Genomic DNA, 21,299 nt, shown 5'->3' on the forward strand with positions numbered 1-21,299 from the left:
CAACTATTGCTTCAAAGTCTCATTATACACAGTAGTATTCTATGAAACTGACTTTACTTTGACGGAAAATCTTGTACGTGATATCTTTCAAATTTTCGCGACCTTTACAGTGACTGCTTTCCATACCTGTACAACAATGGACCCTCCCGGTAATTAGAACTGATGTTTCTGCCGACATATAGCCAAAATACAGTTAAATGTTTTATCTTACGGTGGCAGTTGAAACTTCCTCTTTACTGTTCATGGTTTTACCGACAGGAAACTGTGAAACTCTTCATATTTTGTGCAAAGTAACCACGTCTTACGGTATAGCTAAATTTATAGCTAGCAGAATTTAACAATAAAAGAACCAAAATATTTGTTAGCTTTGCTGTATGCCTAAAATATACTGTAGTATTCTTTCTCGTATTCTCAAATAAAAATATTTTTATTCTTAAAATATTTAAGTACATTTTCCTTGCACTATGGACGAGATGTTGTAATCCCTTGAGTTTCTTCTTTCGTCCCCAATTCCTACAGTTATGTTTATTCACATAGGTTGCGCTACTTATCTAGGATAACACACACACAAAATACATTGTGCATGCCGTACATAGGCCCTACCGGTACACTTAAAAAAAATTCGTTCGTAAATTAATTAAGCACTGAAATTAGCCATGGAAAAGTGGAATTTCCAGAAATCCGATTTACAGAGACCGTGATTGAAGGTAAGAATAATAATATACGTAAGATAGTTTGTGATGTAGCAATATAAGCGTTATGACAATCAGAGGGATTAGCACGAAACAAAAGGGGAAAAATGAAAGATTTTAGGTTTTTATTTATAATTTTAGAGAAGTTTTGATCGGAAAAGATATTCAACTACTGTTAACCATAAATAGCTAGAAATCAGCCACTTTGAGAATTGTAACTAAAGCCTGTGACAAACATCTTGGCACTTCAGCTAAACGAATGAAACACAAGCTCTGACGCGTCGTTGCCGAGCAATAAGGAGTGTGACTATGGCTAAGCAGACGAACTACAGCGCGATCAGGTGGCAGAGAATAGACGTGGATGTGTACAAAATAAACGTAGCAATACCGCTGGCCTCTCATTTGCTAGCAGCATTTAAAGGGGGCTTGGAGCCCCGCCTTGAAATGCCAAGATGTTTTTCACGCCGTTTGATATCTCAATTAAGATATTACTGACTAAATCGGCAATTTTGCTGACAAAATTTGAAACTACTGTAAAGTTAAAAATTCCAGATAACCACTAAAACGCTTAACTAAAGATAAAATACAGTAACAAGCCGCATTACAGAAGATATTAGATATAGGTATCTTACTCTATTGTTAACAGATATATTAAATTATGAATTCCAATTACCTCAATGCCACAGACATCATCATGGTAGAGATAAGCTGTATACAGTGTTGAGAAAAAGTGACTATTTCAAAGATAAAAGATCATCATTCATTGTTGAACATAAGTATTACTTTTAGCACAACCTATTCACCAACACAAGCATTTGATTGTATATTATCACTTGAATGTATTAGATGACAGGAAGCCTATGCTTCAAAGCAGTGGTACACACAGAATTTTTTCACGCATTCAAGCTCAGTACGTTTCAGAACACACATGATTTTTGTGCACATATTTTAATATGATAAATGTGTCTTTTCTCTATAATATCTTACTGAAGGAAGAAGGTGATCCCCTTCCATACGCCGCTGCTTCTGAGGTCAGCTGATTGAATACTTACTTGACTCCAAAATAAATAAAAGCCGAAAGTTCTCTGGTGTAAGTGACAACGTATCGTAGAATAGTTGAATAGATAATGAGGCCAGCGATTAAGACGGATCCCAATTTCGTCCACCTCCACAGTATGTAGATTATGAATGGTGACACAACAAACAATTGCATATCAATTCCCAGCTGATGAGTGTGTGTTAAGCACTAGAAAAGACCATAAATAAATAAATAGTGAGTGTGTGCTAAATACCAGAAATCACCATAAATAAATAATAAATGTGTGTGTTTGAAGCACTAGAAAAGACCATATTTATATAAATGAATAGGAGGTTTCGTAAAATACTAGAAAATACAGTAAATAAATATAAAGATAACCAAGAAAGTTCTGTCGCTTTTCCACCCACCACTTTCGAACATAAATATGTCACCTAAGACATACCTGGAATATCAAAAATAGTCCCCTTCAGCATTGTCGACCTTCTATCAACGTTCTGGAAGACTGTGGATTCCATGGCGGTAGAACTTGCTGGTCCGTGAACCGAAGAAGGTATCAAGCGCATTTTGCACCTCTCCTAGAGATTTGAACTTGCGTCCTCTAAGGTGATTGTCCAAGGAATGGGGCAGGTGATAATCGGACGGTATAATTTCTTTGGAATATGACAGATGCAATAGTGTTTTCCATCCAAGGCGTACAATGGTGTCCCGGGTCATTCTAGCCACGTGGGACTTAGCGTTGTCCTATAACAGGGCGACTCCTTTTCGATTCAGAAGTGCTGGCTCAAGAGTTTTGAGTTTTTCTTGAACACGACTCAACTGCTGACAGTACATAGTTGCAATGATGCTCTGACCAGCTGGTAGCAGTTCCCGATGCACGATGCCGCGAGCAGTCCACCAAACACACAAGAGAACCTTCTGGTACAGTACTGGTTTCGGCTGTTTTAGAATAGGTTCATGGGATGATAACCAATGATAACGGCACCGTGGAGCTTCGTACAGGACCCACTTTTAATCACATGTCTACACCCTGTCCAGAAATGGCTCCTTCCTCAGACGAGACAGCAAAGAAACACAGGTGTCTGCTTGCGTTACCTTCTGGCTCAGAGTCAAATCATGTGGGACCCACCGATCCAACTTGTAGTGCTCCCAAGTTGATGGAGGTGCTGCCAAATGGTTTTTCCACTCTCACTAAATTGTAGTTCCAGTTCCTCACATGTCTGGCCACTGTTTGTCTCAATCGCTGCCTGAAGATCATTTTGTACATGTGTTGGTCTTCCGGCACGTGGTGAGTCTTCGAGTGTCTCGTCACAGTTCTTAAACTTTTTAAACCACCGCTGCACTGTCCGCGTAGTCACGACACCCTCGCAAAAGGCCTGGCATATTTTCCACCCCGTTGGAGCGGCGTTTGACCCCAGTTTGAACTCTTACATCATACACGTCATTATGACGCTCTGTGGAGGTCCCATGTTCACTGTGTCCTTACGCAAGTTCACGGTTTAACTGAACTGCTACAACCAGGTAGTATGTTGGCTATACCCACACCAACAACTGACCTTTGCCTTATCTACATTCGCATTCAACCTACGGTGTGAGGACCAATGGGACTCTACAAAAAGCGACAGGGTTATCTTATAGTATGTTTATGTGTGTAAAGCACTAGAAAAGACTATAAATAAATAAATAGTAAGTTTTTGTAAAATACCATAAATTAATAGTATGTTTGTGAGTGTACACTGAGAAAAATTCTTTATCCTTACAGCGGTATATTGTACAAATATACAAAATCTTTATCTTTACTACGGAAATCAGTACAGATAATACGTTATCCATATGCTAATATTTTTCCGCTTAAATGTTACATCATGCCGTTGCAGGATGTATGACACCTAACAGTCTTCCATATATTACATACAAATACGTATGGTAGATAAGTCAGCTATATGTTACATACGTCCATCTGTATGTGAGATCCTGACCGCCTACATGGAGTTCTTTCGTTCGTACGGAAAATACGTTTATTCGGAACAATTATACGGAAAGTACGTACAAAATATACTGTTTCAGTTATACGTTTGCTATACGTTAGGTTCAAAAAGTACAGGATTTACACATGCAACCTAAGTTTTTACGTACACCACTTACGTTCTTTTGCTCAGTGTAAAGCACTACAAAAGAATATAAACAAATAAATAGTGAGTTTTTGTAAAATATTAGAAAATACCATGAATAAATGGTATGTTTTGTGTGTGTGAAGCACTAAAAAAGACCATAAATAAATAAATATTGATAGTGTGTGTGCGAGCTTAGATTTTGAAATCAATATGATTTCCATTATTTACTGTCTATAATACCAGATTTAGACTTTTGTATCAACTTAATTTCTATTATGAATTGCTTAGATTCTGGAATTTTGAATTAGCATTATTATTTCTATTACGAACTGGTTATAACTCTCGACTTGCATCAGCAATGTTTCCATTATGCAAGGGTGTAGCCAACAGGTTTATCTAGGAAGAGCCTATTGTTTTTGAGGTGGGGCAGCTACAATCTACAAAGCAAAAAAAAAAAAAAAAAAAATTTACATCTAGCGATTTTGAGGCCCGAAGAAAACAAAAACTTTTGGTTTCGGTCCGAAAACCTAAAAATATTGTTTTTTCTAGCTTTTTTTTCTCCATAAATATTATGTACGCGGTACCAGGATTAACCAAGTAGCTACTACTGCCCCGGACCAAACGTTATACCTTTGTCCATAACTATTTTAATTTAAGCCGCTGTAAACAGAACGTATTACATAAGACTGATTTTCTTTGAAATTTAATTTATTTCTTTGTTTCCTGACAAAAATATTTATTATTTATTACTCGTGACTGAAAACACCATAATTATTTTGTTAACAGCTATATCTTACTTCCTGTTTTACACCAAGTAGTTAAAAAAAAAAAAAAAAAAAAGCGAATGAAATCGAAACTGAAAACTAATTAAAAACGTTGTTTTTCGTCATTTTTAAATGACTGAAGTGAGGTAATCTTACGATGATGTTTTAAAAGCTGAGAGAAATCATTTGGGGGGCCTGGCCCTGATGGGTGCCCCCGTGGCTACACCCGCGAAAAAAGCAAAGGCGGTATGTTTTATTACAATTTTGACTCCACATATCAGTTATCTAAATGTTGAAATACAGTGAGGGTATGTTGTCTAAAAGATTGCATTTCTTTTTACATAATGACTGAAAACTATTGGAGAGCTTCTCTTTAGTTACGAATGGGGAAGGGCATGGAGAGACTTTGATCCATCGCTAACTTTCTGGGGGGAAAAATAAATAAAAAATATATTCTTATGTTGTATTATAAAGAATTATACACAAAATACTCCAAAATCGAGTTTTTTATATAAACAACTCCCTGTGGAAAACTCCTGGACCCCTACTCGAATATGGGGTATTTCAAACCTCCGTAAGATCCGCCCCCACAACAGATAACCCAATTCGCCCATGCTGTAAATACATTTATATTAATTAAGACAAGAAGACACACAGATACATACGAAAGAAACAATTCAATATGGCATATCAAAATATAAACTAGATGAACTTCTTTGAAGACATCTCATTTTAAAAACAAGAGGTAGAGAAAAGGTAAAAAACGTCGGTGTTGTCAACTTAGAAATTATTTTTGCATAAGAAATCAAATATTTTTATGTGAACTGCTATTCTTTCATTACTGTGTATAAAAATGGATTTATTAAAGGTATTTAGCATCTACTCTTCCGTGACGGTATGTCTTGATCACTGAAAAACCACAGGCAGTATGGCATATTAGACCATACGGTCTCACTTTGACCACTGTCCCTGCCATTATGAATCCTAAAGAAGGTTATTTGCATCCAACGTATGTATAATTCAAGACTCAACCGTTATTTAGTTAATGAGAATAACTAACCATGTTTTCGAATCCAAAGTAGTTGTGAATATAAAGGAAATTCTTCCACATATTTTGCTGACAAAGATCTGAATACTGTTTCACAACGACATTCCATTGTGGCCCACTGCCAAGGTGATTTATAATATATGTAGAAAACAGAATCACAGCCAGCAGATTAGGTGTTAACCTAAAAATAGAAGGAACAAATTATTTCATCATTATTTCTTTTGTTACATTTCATTTCATACATGCATATAGTGTGATATACGATATGTAATAGTCATAATTATTATGCTAAGACAAAGATAACATTAAACGCATTATTAATAATTATTACATATAGATGTGAAGGTAATTAAAACAGAAGACGTTAAAGGTTTTCACTACAGCGAAATTAAACTACCGCTAATTTTAGAGTTTTTCTGTAATATCTTGAAATCAATTAAAAATATTCGAAAAGCAGAAACGTAGTGAACTAAACAATACGATTTTGCATGTGATACCGTTATTACAACTCATCTATCTGCTTTCGATTTGTTACTGTAGAAAGATTTAGCTTCTTTTTTTTTTTTTTTTTTTTTTTGCGGGTTCTGTAAATAGCGGGATACTAAAAGCGGATAGGTGAATTGTGGTAAAGGTATCACATGCAAAATAGTATTGTCTAGTTCACTACGTTTCTTCTTTTCGAATATTTTCATTTGTTTTGAAGGTATTACAGAAAGACTCTAAAATTAGCGGTAGTTTAATTTCGCTGTAATGAAGACCGTTAAGGAACAACGTGAATCGGAGGCAAAAAAAAAACTGTAGGATTAGGATTAGGAATTAGATTTCTGGGTATTCGGCATCTATGGCCATGTTAGCTCGTCACGTATGAAGGGATGAGATCCCTCGGCGATCACACTAACCGATAAAAGGAAAGGAAGGGGGAAGGAAAAAAGCGTCCTGGGACCTGTATGTTAGGTACCATCCCGACATTTGCCTGGTGAAAATGAGGAAAATCTCATCCAGAATGTATGGCTTGAAAAAGCTTTTTACACTTTTTCGACGGAGTATCCCCACCAGGAATCGAACCCAGGACCGCTCGCACCAAAGACGAGAGCGGAAAGAACTGTAGTAGGTGAAAAGGGTGCAGAGAGTATTCAAGTACGATGTAATAAATATAAAATTAAATAAAAAAAAGTATTTTTCAAATATGCTTTCTTTAAAAAAAAAACTTTAAATAGGAAATAAAAATTCCGCCTATGTTTAGTTAAAGTTGTTCAGCCTTATTTTCGAAAAAAAAATATAAAATTTTGCTTATTTCTGTTATTAGGTTAGTTTAGGTTTGGTTTGGTTAGTTTAGATTAGGTTAATTTAGGTTTGGTTTAGTTTGGTTACGTTAGGGTTAACTACTTGCATATTTGTATTCTTCCGGTGAGTACATATAGTCTCTATAACATTTTTGCATTTCTCATTTCTATAACATGTAGGACGATTTTATTCTTAAATGATAAAGAAATCAATTACAATTCCGTTAGTTCAACTCATTTACCTGAAATCTTTTTTCTTTCTTACCTATCTCTGGATCCCTTCAACATACTTCAAAAATTGTACTAAAAAGTAAAAAAAACAATTGTTTTCAAGAAAATTATTTTCTTAAATCTTTACTTTCGAGGAATGATGGGGGAGAAGAAAGTATAGTGATCGTAAAAAAAAAAAAAAAAAAATGAAAATCGAATACGAGATTTCATATTCAGCGGATTTACACGTTTCACGAACCTACATGTCAAAAGGCAGATACTTGGTTATCTGTACGTCTGTTCGTTCCAAGGTACGCGGTGACTCAGTGGTAGAGCCTTCACCTCCGGTGCGTGGGTATCTGGTTTCGATCCCAGCTTGCGTCAAGTGAGATTTGTGGTGTACAAACACCGAGTGCGTGTGTTTTCTCGGGGTTCTCGCGTTTCTTCCAACTTTTTTTGTCCCACCATTTCGTTAATTTCTTAACAGCATCGTCTTCTTTAGCTCACACGGTATAACCGTGGGACGTAAAACTCAAAGATTTCATTTCTTTTATTCCAATGTTAACTGATCTAAAAGCCATACCGTGCAACGTATTGAGAGCAAATTTAAAACTTAAGGTATTTTATATAAAATTTCACAGGAGTGTGTTTTTGAATTTTCTTCCTATCCCCAAAATAAGGATTGTTCACTGAAGAGTGAAGATCAAAACTTGCGACTTTTTCGAAAATGTTTCTAACGACCTTGGCATATAAGTCGTTAGAGACATTTTGCATAAATCAATGTTTCACTAACAACCCTATAATGCGGTATAAGTCATTTTGCTAGGAAAAATCCAGAAGGGGTAGTTTATTCTTAAGAGCGGGGTTTCCCGGACAATTTTCTCAAACACGACTCAGGTGATTCTGTTCATATTTCATAAATAAATATTTCATTAATTACCTAACAATATAGTATAACTTATTTCCCGTGAAAAATTTACATCTTAAAAAGTGTGTCTTTTGCCGACGATTTTTTCAAAAATAACTCAAGCGATTTTTGCTCATATTTCATAAATCGATGTTTCATAACTGATCCAAATATATGATAGTAATTTGTCATTTAAAAGTCCACAAACGGTAGTTTACTTTTGTGGCCGAGTTTTCTTTGAGCGACTTTGAGCTACACAATATGTACGATATGGATATGAAATTAGAGAATTGTATGATCGCTTTCGATTTTTTATAAATACAGTTAGTACGATTTAAGAAATATTACAACATTGATTTCACTTCCTAGACTGAGACCAAATGAATTTTACAATTTTAGAATTCTCTCTTAGCTAATTTAGCATTTTTCATGAGAAAATTGAAACCACATTTTTCTTTACTTACCTGACAAATCTATTAATATATTTGTTTATAATATTAATTTTCTTTTTCCTATCTAACTCTTTGGTCATTGTGTAGGCTGATAGAAGACCACTTAAGAATATAAAACTATCTGTGTACAAAATTGCGCTTCTTAATATTGAAGTCCATCTGCCACTAGTTGCACTCTGAAAGTATACAAAACAAGAAATTAAATAGTTGAAAACGAGAAAGATACGTAACTTAGCATATTCTAGCTGATTTTCATCTTTAAAAGTGAAGGTCTATATAAATGCAATGTTTTATGTTAAAATGTATTTAATATAGATATCAATGAACACCATTTAATATAAATAGTTTACAAAATAAGATGAATCGGGACAGCACAGGATACTATTGGGACAGATTCACGCGCACAGTCAGAAATTTTTGTTGGGAGAACCTCTGGGAGGTTCTAGCTTTGGGGAGAGGGGGTGAATCCAGTACTATTATTATAACGCATTGACTTGATCCCTAGTCTTCCGTTGCAAGCGCTGCTATCGTTTGAATGAATTCCACTCGCTTTCTCTCGCTTAGCAACAGCTGAACCCTTATTGGCTCAACGCAAGGGTGTGTCAGGGTGCGAACTTTAGTTCGCATTTTTGCCACGGCTCAAGACATTTTGGCAGCATAATACAAACCACTACATCTATGTAGTATTGAACAAATATTATTCTGCATCTGAAAAGACGGTAAGTAATAGTAAAATACTTCCAGTTATATTTTGAGGGGACAAATGATAGTACTAGATTATTTTTATAAGAAGAAAAGTACAAGAGATGAAGTGTAAGATCAAATTTTTATGATACATCAATCATTTCTTTGTTAAACAAGTATGTGAAAAAGTGAACAAATATATGTTGCATTAGGAAGTTCGAAGGGATCCGGACCCAGTGGACACCCCGTTGGTGCGCGCCTGGATAGATTACGTGCAACATGGACACCCATGGACACTATTCAGTACAAAAAAGTTCGCAAAATCAAATGAATCGGGACAAGACATGTTACTACTGAGACATATTTATTGTAATGGTTGCAATAGTATATAAAGGCTTTTAAATAGATTTACAGATAAACTTGAGTGTCTTCGTTGACAAGCAGACAATGGGGTGCTGTTTCTTTTTACATAGCATATAAGCCTTCAATTTGATATATACAGGGTGTATCTAAAGGTCGTTCAAAACGCTTAGAAGAATCTATACATGAAAACGAACAAAAAGTTTATATGACATTTTGTTAAGTTCGGACAAAAGAAAGGTGCAGCATCAAGCGGTTCCAAACAGTTTAGACAAAGTAATGCCTAATGACTCAATGGTGTCAGAAGCTGGGCGGTAGAGACGCGGTATAAGGAATTTTTCAAAGGGGAGTTACTAATGTGGACAGACAGACAGACATGCGGAAAATTGATGTAGAAGACGAGAAACGGTGAACTATGCATGTATGATACATAACCGAAACCATCGGGAGAGGTCAGTGGCGCTACAGCAGGGACCAAGGAACAGTTGGCCCCAACAGCAAATTTGTTCTCCGAAAGAAAAAGAAACAGTGTACTGGAGTACATTGGTAATGCAAGCAAGGTGTTACCCAACCATAACGCAGTCTACCCCACCCCTAGACAACCACTGCCAATGCCAATGAATGCTCGTAAGTTTTGCCGAAATAGTTTGCAAGCGAGAGCCGTGAGCAAGTCGCTTGGTATTGGTAGAAAGCAGCCGTAGGGTAAGAAGGAGTGAACATACCAAAAGTGGGTAAAAGGAAAACAGATAAAGTTACACTTGAAGAAGACAATGCTGTAAACATTTGTGCGCAGTGCAGAGTGCGTAGAGACTTCACCAAAGGAACGGCGAAATCCTTGAATAAATTATGGAGGAAAACGTTGGAAACACGCACATAGTGACAGGTAAGCAGTAGTAGGCATAATGGTAATGCGTAATAGCGAACTTATGACCCAATACAGCTCACTACAGCTTCATTTATGTTCGTGATAAAAGTGTCAAGCCGCAAGCATTCCAAACCACGGACAATTGAAGCTGGTCATTATGCCTACTACCGAACATGGAAGAACTACAAATACCATTGGAGTATTAGATATGGGAAGCAAGGAACAGTGGCGTAACTAAGGGCTTGGGGGCCACCCCACAGATAACGTGGAATGGGGCCCCTTCTCTATGTCCTACTTAAAGATTTGGGGGCCCCGTGAGGGCTTGGGCCACCCCGCGATGGGTCTGTGGGGACCTTATTTACGCCCCTGGCAAGGAACAATGGTGAAAGATATTCCCCACGAACAAACACTCTACAGTTCAATCTACAACTACCCCTGCAGTTGCAATTACACGAGCAAGACAAAGGCACCGATCATGGGGCCGAATCCCCCCAAAGCTCATGTGGCCCCCCCTAAGGTATACAACATTTGGAATAATTTGAACGCAATTTGTCTTAAAATCCTCATATATATATCTGCATATCATATATATATCCTTCTGCATCTGAATGAGCCACCAAATTTACAGAGAAATTGGCGCCCTTGCAGCAAGGAGATTCTCCTTAGTTGGCACCGACGTCTCTCAGGCCAATCATTTCATTTCCTCCCACACAAAGAAATCCAGCGGTGTGAGGACGGGGGATCGAGGTAGCCACAGTACAGATCCACTTCTGAAAATCCAACGAACGCCAAACACATCGGCAAGGAAAGCCATAGTTCCTTCGTCAAAATGTTCGGGAGTGCCTCATGTAGAAACCACATGTTACATCGAGTTTCCAATGGTAAGTTCTTTAAGAGTTCCGGCAGTATATCACGTAAAAACACACGATACATCGGACCACAAAAACGCTGGGGCAACATGTCCTAGCAAATGGTTATTTACTATGCCACACCACATGTTCACGCCGAACTTCCGTTGATAATGTTGAATAACGACTGCATGCGGATTTTCTATAGCTATTGTCAGAATTGTACACGCGGACAGTTCGAGGTCTTTCCCGGTCCCACTACTGGGTAATAGAGATTCTGTTTTATTGACGCAAACATCAAGTCTTTGAAAGAAGACATGTGATGGTAACCGTCTATCGAAAACCGTGCGTGACACAGACAACGTGCTGCACGGCTATTTTGAAGGACCTCGGCAATATACGATATGCATATCATTAAGCTCCTGAGTGGAGTAGTCCGCCATTGTTGTGTTTCACACTTGCTAACAACAATGGGTAACTTCACTTCCTCTTGCAGAGTCACTATTCTATTATTACATCCTTTCAACTGTTTCAACACGAGCAATTAACTGAAACATTACAATACAACACTTGTACTCCTTGGGGCAATTCAACCATATACCCCAAACTATTATTCCAAGCTGGAACACGAAACACTGGCAGGCATATCAACAGTGTGTTACGCTCTCTCGTATCAACCTCTCATACATAACTCCTGATTTTATGTTAAGCACCCCTAGCGGATCTCATGCGCGGACACCAACAAGAAGCTTTGTCAAAACAGCGTTTGGCAGTTCGGACCATACACTGTTCCGAAGAACACACAACAGTTTAGTACAGTAATTCGCAAACACTGTTTTACACCAGCTGCTACGAAGCACTAAGTACGGACCATGATGTTCGTAATGGGATGCAAGGGAGTCTTGCATCTCGGTAGTAGAGTGTTTAGTGTTATGTTTCGAAAAATGATTAGTGTGGATGTATTTATACCTTTTGTTGCAGGTCCGTAGCTCTTTTAATAGAACATGATGTTGCATTCGGAAGGTCTGCAATTCTTGGTCCGACCATCCTGACTGGGGTTCCGCAAGGTTTTTCTTAGTCTCGCCAGGTGAATGCTGGGATGGTCCTATGTTATGGAGAATATGGACTATAACATGGCCTCGGCAGCTACTTTTTTCTATCATTTCCCACGGCATAGGCCATAGATGCCAGTTAGACTTAAAATAAAAGTCTCAACCTATTGCTACATCCTTCCGGTTGGAATCGCTTTTCTCACGGCACTCACTAGCAAACAAGACAATTTCGACCAAATATTCAACAAGAATTCTTCGGCATTGACAGCGGTAGTCGGAAAAGCGGGAGAGCAAACTGCGTTATGGTTGGGTAATACCTTGCTCGCATTACCAATGTATTCCAGTACATTGTTTTTTTTTTCTTTCGGAGAAAAAGTTTCCTGTTGGGAGCAAGTGCTCCTTGGCTCCTGCGGTAGTACCACTAATCACTCTCGGTGGCTCCGGTTATGTATCATACATGCGTGGTTCACCGTTTCTCGTCTTCTGGATCCATTTTCCACATGTCAGTCAGTCCACATCAGTATCCCATTTAAAAAAATCCCTATGCCGCGTCCCCACCGCCCTGCTCCTGACACCCATTACTTTCTCGACACTGTTTGGAACTGCTTGCTGTTGCATCTTTCCTTTGTCCGTAGTGAGGTGTCACACGTCGTTTTGCCACCCTTTGCGACAGCTTGTAACGCGGAAATGACGCCGAATTTAACAAAATGTCACATAAATTTTTTCTTTGTTTTCATGTGCAGATTCTTCTCCCAAGCGTTGTAAATGATCTTTACATACACCCTGTATAAAGTCGAAAAGCTTATCCCATTAATCTCAAAAGAACCGAAGTTCAATTTCCATATTGGAGACCCTACTAACAAAGACGTCTTACATGACATTGAAAAGAGCCTTGTAAATCGAGGTTGCTGGTTTCCGGTCTAAAATTCGTTTGTTGATACCCATTTTTCTTCTGCAACTGGTGGAGTGCAGTTTTCCACAAGTGCGATTATATTTTGGTGCTGTTTGCTACAATATTTTTATTGCAGATTTATCAAGTATGCGTACCATTATCGTGAAGATTGGCACATACCTGATTCAATACGCAAAGGTTGCCAAGTATCTCTATTTTTTTTTTTTTTTTTTTTGGATAATATCAGGATCGCTTCATTAATTGACATAATTGTATCTCTTCACGTCATGCAGTCCTTAATATTAGCTCCTGATACACAATGTTCTATTCTTACATTATGTTATGCGATTGTAAAGGGGGTTTGTGTAGTAAAGAAGTACATTAACAGTAGTGGCTATTGCCAGAATAGGAAAAAGAATATTGCAGCCCATAGCATCACAGACCCACCGCCACAAGGTGGATGCAATGCAGTGCTACATTCTTGTCGCTCTGGCGCATGACGTCATCTTGGTCTCAGACGTGGCCAGCGAGAGTCAGATGAACTTTTAACAAGCGCTTGCTCGCTGGTATCTTACACGCAAACTTCTCTTCTATTTATAGTGATCTTCAACGAAGTAAAAATTTTAGTACAAGCAATAATTATTTAAAAGTAATGTAATCAATGCTTAAGCTAAGTGAATTCAAAGGTATAACGAAATACTTTAGTTTTTATAATATTTACCTGTACCGTGGGCAAAAAGTGCTCATAAATATGTAATATACTTAGTAGAATGTTCATTTTAAATTAACAGAAAAGAAGAATGTTTTTAATATATGTAAGAGATTATTATGGGATAGTTGTGGCTATGTACATGTTATGTGTTGACCTAGTCAAGTGAATTTATGTATTTCACGGTTTTAAAAAGGAATATTTAAGACATATCAAGCAATAAAGGTGAGACTAATGATCTTTGAATATCTTAATTGATTCTTGCATAAAGAAAAGTAATTATCGCTTCGTAACTTATATATTACAAGACGGACCAGGTTGACGACGCTTTTCTATAGAGTCGTTATAAAAATTTGGTTTACCAAACCCGGGACTTTTGAAAATTCAGTTCCCGAAGAAGGAAAGTAGGGCTGAATTTACTTTGATATTACCATTTATGAATACAAACTTAACCGTATTACGAAGCGGTAAGGTCATCACAAGAATAATGGATAGTGAAATTGTGCAACAGGAATCAAATACCAGTAATCCAGGTGAAATTAGTGCAACACCAAGTTTGTCATCTGAGGATCGACTTTTGTTAGCTGTGCAGCGACAAATTATGCAAATGACGACTGAGATAAAACAAACCATGGAACAGAAGCTCAATGAATCTAACACAAACATGGAACAGAAGTTCTATGAAGCTAACAAGACCATGGAACAGAAGTTCTATGAAGCTAACCAGACCATGGAACAGAAGATAGAATTGAAATTCAACGAAGCTAGCAAGCAGTATGAAGAATTAAGTAAACGAATAGAACGGATAGAACTGAAATCAGACGATACGAAACAAACAATCGTCCAGGTGATGAACGACATATCCTCGCAGTTTGAAGAGAAGTTAAAAAGGTTAGCCGATGAGTGTCAAGAAAAGCACGATCATCAAAATCATGAAATCTGTGCTGTAAAAAAGGATTTAACGTTAATAGAATCTTCCGTTAAACATCAAAAGATCCAGTTGGCTACTATGCAGGAAGAAATTAAAACGTTACAGGCTAGAGATAACATTTATCGCAATAATCTGGGCAGTGATCGCTTCGAGTTTCCCCAATCACCGGATATAAATACGCCTTCGCCGGAATCTGAGGAGGATATTATATTAGAGGAAAATTGTCCGAAGATCACTGATGAACGAAATATAAATGGTATCATGACACAGCACGCTACGGACCGGAACAATCACACCACAAGAACAAGGAGTGAGAAAAGAAAGGTAAAGTTAAGTGTCAAGATGAGCGAAATCAAAGCCATGAGTAAATTTAGTGGTAAGTGCAATGAAAATGCTAGTTCTTTCTTAGAGAAATTCCAAGACGAATGCAATATAATGTCTATCGACCAATCACAATACATGAAATTAATACCTCATGTATTACTCCCACCTTGTTCCTTATGGTTTAAGGCAATACGTGATTACATTAGTACATATGAGGAATTTAAAGCGGCATTGATCGCGAATTACGAAAATGACTTTTTGCTGGCAAACAGAGATGCCACTCTTAGAAATCAACATTTCAATCCTCGATTGCACAAATCTATTGTAGAGTTTGTTGTAAATGTCTATAATGAATTAAAGGTTGTTAATCCCTTGCAATCGGAATCAAGAATAATTGCATCGATTCGCAATTTGCTTCCATTTAAATTACAGCAGATCTTATTTTCCACACAGTGTATGAGTTTCAGTCATTTATTAATGCTTGTACAATGCTACGAAACTCAATACCATGCTATGAATCTAACACAATCAGGAATGGGTAAAAATAAGAATAATTCAGATCATTTGGTCCCTGTTCGGAATTTGAGTATCCGAAGTGTGAATAATACTGAACCGAACCTAAGACGAGTATACTCTAGCAATCAAAATGAACAAAATAGACAAGGCTATGTAGGGAATCCGCCTAACCTAATCAACCGAAGTAGACACAAAATTAATAGAAATACATGTCGAAATCCTAGAGATGCTACCAATCCTATGTATAGACATAATCATTGTTCACGAGATGGTACTTCGTATCCAAATTCAAATCACGATGAAAGACATGTACAACCTAATGTAGAACCTAACCACGATTGTGCGGTACAATGCACTTTATTAGATTCATATGCCAGTGCGAATGTAACATGATTACCGTTAACGAAATTAGGTTAAACCCATGTTGGTTATAGATTCTTGTGAATTTTCGTTTTAAAGTTTGTGTTAATATTAATAATGAAAACGATGGTTATAAATATTTGAAATGCATCTAGTTAAAGAGTTAGTAGCACCCAACATTCTTGATCAAATAAATAAGAATGAAAAATAACAATAATAATGAAAAATGTGTTTATTTAATAACAAAAAGGTGTCTTTTGTTTCTGTAAAATAAATTTATTTACTTCCATTTGATTATTCAAACGTAGGTTATGTTTAATTTTTATTCTTTCTTATTAATGTGAAGAATCATAATTCAATTTATAATTAGTTAAAGGCAAAAATTATTTTATATCAGATTGATTTGTGTTTAATTATCAAAGATTATGTTAAGAATAAGATCCATTCTATAAAATCAATTATTCAATGACTACCTTGAGTGAAATTCTTCTTTATTTTGGACATCTTAGTGCTACTATGTATACATTACAATTGCAACATCTAACTTATTTGTTATACAATGCGCCCGAAAAGAACAAATATTATTTGTCACATCATCGTTTGTAATAATGATCGAAACTAGTAATCTTGATAATTTGTATTTCACCCTCGTTAATTATATTTCTAAGCGACGATGTTTTTAATGATAAAGAATAAATAATAATGTAATAAAAGAGAAATATTAATGAAATCAAAGATTTATTGTAAATGTATTTATGTGAATGATAATGACTAATATTTTATATATATATGAGGGTTAACCAAAAAGTAATGAAGATATATACGAGGTGTGATCAAAATATAAAGAACATATGTAATGTACGAACATTAATCTAATCAGACCAGTGGTTCTTGAATATAAAAGCCAAGCCTACTCATGACTTTTATATTCAGTCCCTTTGTCGGGCGACATTTTCTATAACGAAATACTTTAGTTTTTATAATATTTACCTGTACCGTGGGCAAAAAGTGCTCATAAATATGTAATATACTTAGTAGAATGTTCATTTTAAATTAACAGAAAAGAAGAATGTTTTTAATATATGTAAGAGATTATTATGGGATAGTTGTGGCTATGTACATGTTATGTGTTGACCTAGTCAAGTGAATTTATGTATTTCACGGTTTTAAAAAGGAATATTTAAGACATATCAAGCAATAAAGGTGAGACTAATGATCTTTGAATATCTTAATTGATTCTTGCATAAAGAAAAGTAATTATCGCTTCGTAACTTATATATTACAAGACGGACCAGGTTGACGACGCTTTTCTATAGAGTCGTTATAAAGGAAGATATTTACAATAGAAAAAGAAACAGCAATATCAGTTCATGAACAACTTTGAAGCTTGAACAAGCCAATATTACTCACTATATTTTGTTTTTTCTTTCTTTTCTTTTTTAAACATCTGAAGTAATACACTCGAGTATGTATAGGCCTGAATAATCTATAACACAGTGTGTCGTTAATGTATTTCATTATTACATATTTGTGTATGCTCAAGTATATTTTCGTGACACATTGATCGGTTTTGATTTACTATTATTATTATTTTGCTTGAAAGAGAATTCTTTACTGATGACCCCATATAAATTTTGAGAATATCTCAAGGGAGAATTCATGGTTTTCGTAAACAGAAATGCACGTTCATATATTTTCGTCATGCTTGGACAGTTTTTTAAAGAGGTTGCTTCCACGTAAGTTTCGTCAGAATCTCAGGGGAGGTTAAAAACTTTATTGAGCAGGGACGCACGTAGTTAATATTTTAAATATCGTTTTTATGTTTGATTTATAAAAAAATCATCTTATTTGAAATCGCTGATCGCTTATTTATAGAATTTGTATTTGAACAAAAGGTTTGGTGAAACTGACAGTTCTCTAAATATTAGTGTCAAAATTTACGGCATAACAAACTGTATTATTAAACATTTGTACGAAATAAAACGTTACATATACTATTGTGTTCTAAAAATATATAGAAATAAATATGTATACAAAGCACCTCAAACAAAGAAATTGCAACTTGACTATTTCAAGCAAGAAACAAAGTACTAGGCGTAGGTGAAGAAGATGTAGGGGTGTTACAACTAGACTAAAAACATATAAACCATAAAATTACATAATTTTCTTAATTTTCTTGATAAGTTTTCTCTTTTCTGTCCCGTGGACTAAAGAAGACAAAAGATAAATGCAAGTGAATGATTATGTGAAATTTGGTGGAATGAGAATGCGGGGGTACTCCGAGAAACTCACGGACACGATGTTGTCCACCACAAACTCACTTGACCGAGAAGCGAACCCCTTGCACCAGTGGTGACCCTTCTGTCACTGAACCACCGTGCTTCCTTGATTGGTTGAGAATCTACCATATTTTTAAAATTAACTGCAGTCATTCTTAATTTTGTAATTCTGGAGGGGGCCCCTAAATATGTATATGTAATTATCCAAAGTTATGATTAAAATGAACAAAAATTTCAAAATCTGAGTGTAAAATGTCCCGACAATGTCGCCCTGACATTGTTGGTGGATACTTTATTCTCTTGATCTAATACATTGTTATATATCTTTGTAACCGTTAATCGTTATTACGAACCTTCCATTCATTAGTTAATTTGAAGTGCAACGTCCCGTTTTGGTACCGAGGCTACAGGGAATGCAGACCTCCAAAATGAAATGGGACCTGAACTACTTTAACGCGTTCAAAGCTCTCCATTTGCGTAACTCGAGGGAGGTAAGCCTCCAAGATCATCGTGCCTCCCTTCTCGAGTTACATGCCTGCCTCTGTGGGGAAAATTTTGTCTCAATATCTTATGTAGAAGGAAATGATTATAGAAATGATCAACTTTGTCGGTTGCCCTCCCTCATGATTTCGAATCCGGGTCTTGCCTCACAGTTCGTCTTTTTAAATCGTACTATTGGATTTTTGTATGCAAAATCAACACAAGCTACTGTAGCCCTATATACTATTATTACATACTATTAATACTACAAAGAAACTACATAATGAAATCGCTTTTTTATAATTTCATTTAACATTGCATTCATTTATTACTTTTATGTAAAACTTACCATATTTCAGGTTTATTTTGTCCTGTCGCCTGCAAGCTAAAATCCATTTCTGGAGACATTCCCCCTCTTTTTGAGGAAATCTAAAGTATTTTATATTAGTTCCCTTAGTTTTTCTGTAATAATTACTACAGCCGTACACTGCACAGTTAGGCATTCTCGATATCATTTAAAAGAACAAAGTAACAAAGAATTTCCACTTGTCACTTAAAGCCGCGCCTTTTCCCGTTGTCTCTTGCAAACCAGATGACGTCACAGCCACGACAGCGCTCCAGGCGATATGCGCATGCAACCACCTTGTAGTCTTTCCACCATGCCCACCGCCAAGTTGCAATGTTGGGCGTCGGTCACAAATAAACACGGCCTGTGGTTTGAAATAAGGTAAAAGATGATTCGTCTGACCCAGGCTTGTAGCCAGCCCAAAAATGTAGGGGACCAATAGAAGTTAGGAGAGCCGATTCAACCATATTATAGTTCATCACCATATTATAGTTCATTTGCAAGCCTACCGTAAAAATTTTAGAGGGGCCAGTAAAAATTTACGGGAGGCCCATCCCTCCCAGATTCCCCGTGGATACGAGCCTGGTCTCGTCATATCACACATTTGCAGTCACTATGGTTCATGTTCCATGTTCGTGCTAAAGCGTTATGGTCTTTTTATCAGTGCTTTTGCGTGGGAACTCTGATATCATATGTCCATGTCATGTAACTTGTGGAGAACTGTGATTGTCAACACAGGATGTAAAAGCTGCTGCTTGAATTCATACGTCACTTGCACCGCAGTCGCACGATGGTTCTAAGTGACAATCCGCTATAATGCTTGGCGATATCTGTCACTGAGAGTTTTCTTCCGATAACTGTTCCTCTACGCTGATGTGGTTTTCCTGTGAATTTTGTAGGTCGTCATCACATTGGACACCGTCCCTCGCAACACACCCAACTCACTTGTCACTTTCATCACGTTTGCACTACATAACTAAGCGTCAACAATTTGCTCTCTTTGAGAAAGCAGAAATGTCAGCCATTTCGTACTATCACTATCTGCTCAGCTCACTGCTTACTGCCGCTCTACAGCTTCTCACGTAGTACGGAGTTGCCCTAACATACCAATATCAACAGCTCGGTGCTGCGATATCTGCCTGACCGTAACCAACACAGCTGTGCTTCTATTAAATTGATAATTAGTATTTCAACAACCTTTTTAACGACCCAGTATCGTGAGACAATATAGAAACTATTTGAGTTAAAAATTAATGAACTCCAGTTATAGGAAGTCAGAGATTAAGTAAATGAAGCTGATGTGCTGACCACAAACAACTCAACTAAAGGCCGAATCGCCGTCCACAGTCCTTTGAGAATTATAAGATTTCTCCCATGATACTGACTTTTAGACGAAAGGAAATGATGGAATACAATAACATGAAATCTGTTAATTTAAAGTCCCTCTGACATTTCCTTTAAATTAATGATTGAAGTGAATGATTGTGAAAGAATTGGTGAAATATTATTTTGGGAGAGAAATAATGAACCTTCGAGAAAATCTACACACACGATGTTGTCCACTATAAATAAGGTAAAATAGGCCAAACTTACATGGTCTAGGATCGAACCCAGGATTCCTTGTAGAAGAGATGAGAACTTTACTACAGAACCACCATGCACCCAAAGAAAACAGCAAAAAACTAATTGAAGATTTTTATGGAATGACATGGGAAAGGGCAATACGTAATATCCATGCCTTACGCAGAATCTGAACTAATGATACGAATAATCTCGCGAATCCATTGACGGATACCAGTTAGTATTAAGTTGGTATGGAATGGATAAAATGTCTGCCGCATTTCCAAAGGCCAGAAAAATGAAAACTAACAAGCCTGGCTAATGAAAATAGCCTCCAATCACGCACCACTACTCAGCCAACGATTAGACTCCGTGCAGAAACAAGTTTGAGTATGCGACGCAAGGAAGTCCGCAACAGTACTTTGTACAGCCTTATCATCAGGAAAGATCTTCCCTCCCAAGAATCGATAGAAATGCTGGAAGACGTGATACTCAATTGGAGAGATATCAGGAGAATACGGTGGGTGATAAAAGTTTCATATTGCAACTCACCGAGAGAATGCACCTCCACTGTCTTTTATCTGACA

General features: G+C 36.8%; 1 protein-coding gene across 1 annotated transcript in view; it reads right to left on the reverse strand.

The window, feature by feature from the left end:
• Nucleotides 1-21,299, reverse strand: part of LOC145670237 (nose resistant to fluoxetine protein 6-like) — a 187,306-nt gene that overhangs the window by 35,526 nt on the left and 130,481 nt on the right. The window contains exons 7-9 of the mRNA XM_081738633.1: nt 8,519-8,682; nt 5,667-5,835; nt 1,745-1,938 (exon numbers count right to left, since the gene is read on the reverse strand). Of these exons, the coding sequence (XP_081594759.1) occupies nt 1,745-1,938; nt 5,667-5,835; nt 8,519-8,682 (527 nt within the window). The remainder of the gene's footprint in view (nt 1-1,744; nt 1,939-5,666; nt 5,836-8,518; nt 8,683-21,299) is intronic.

The sequence above is a fragment of the Thermobia domestica genome, chromosome 14, assembly GCF_964235325.1.
Source record: "Thermobia domestica chromosome 14, izTheDome1.hap1.1, whole genome shotgun sequence".
Taxonomy (NCBI): domain Eukaryota; kingdom Metazoa; phylum Arthropoda; class Insecta; order Zygentoma; family Lepismatidae; genus Thermobia; species Thermobia domestica.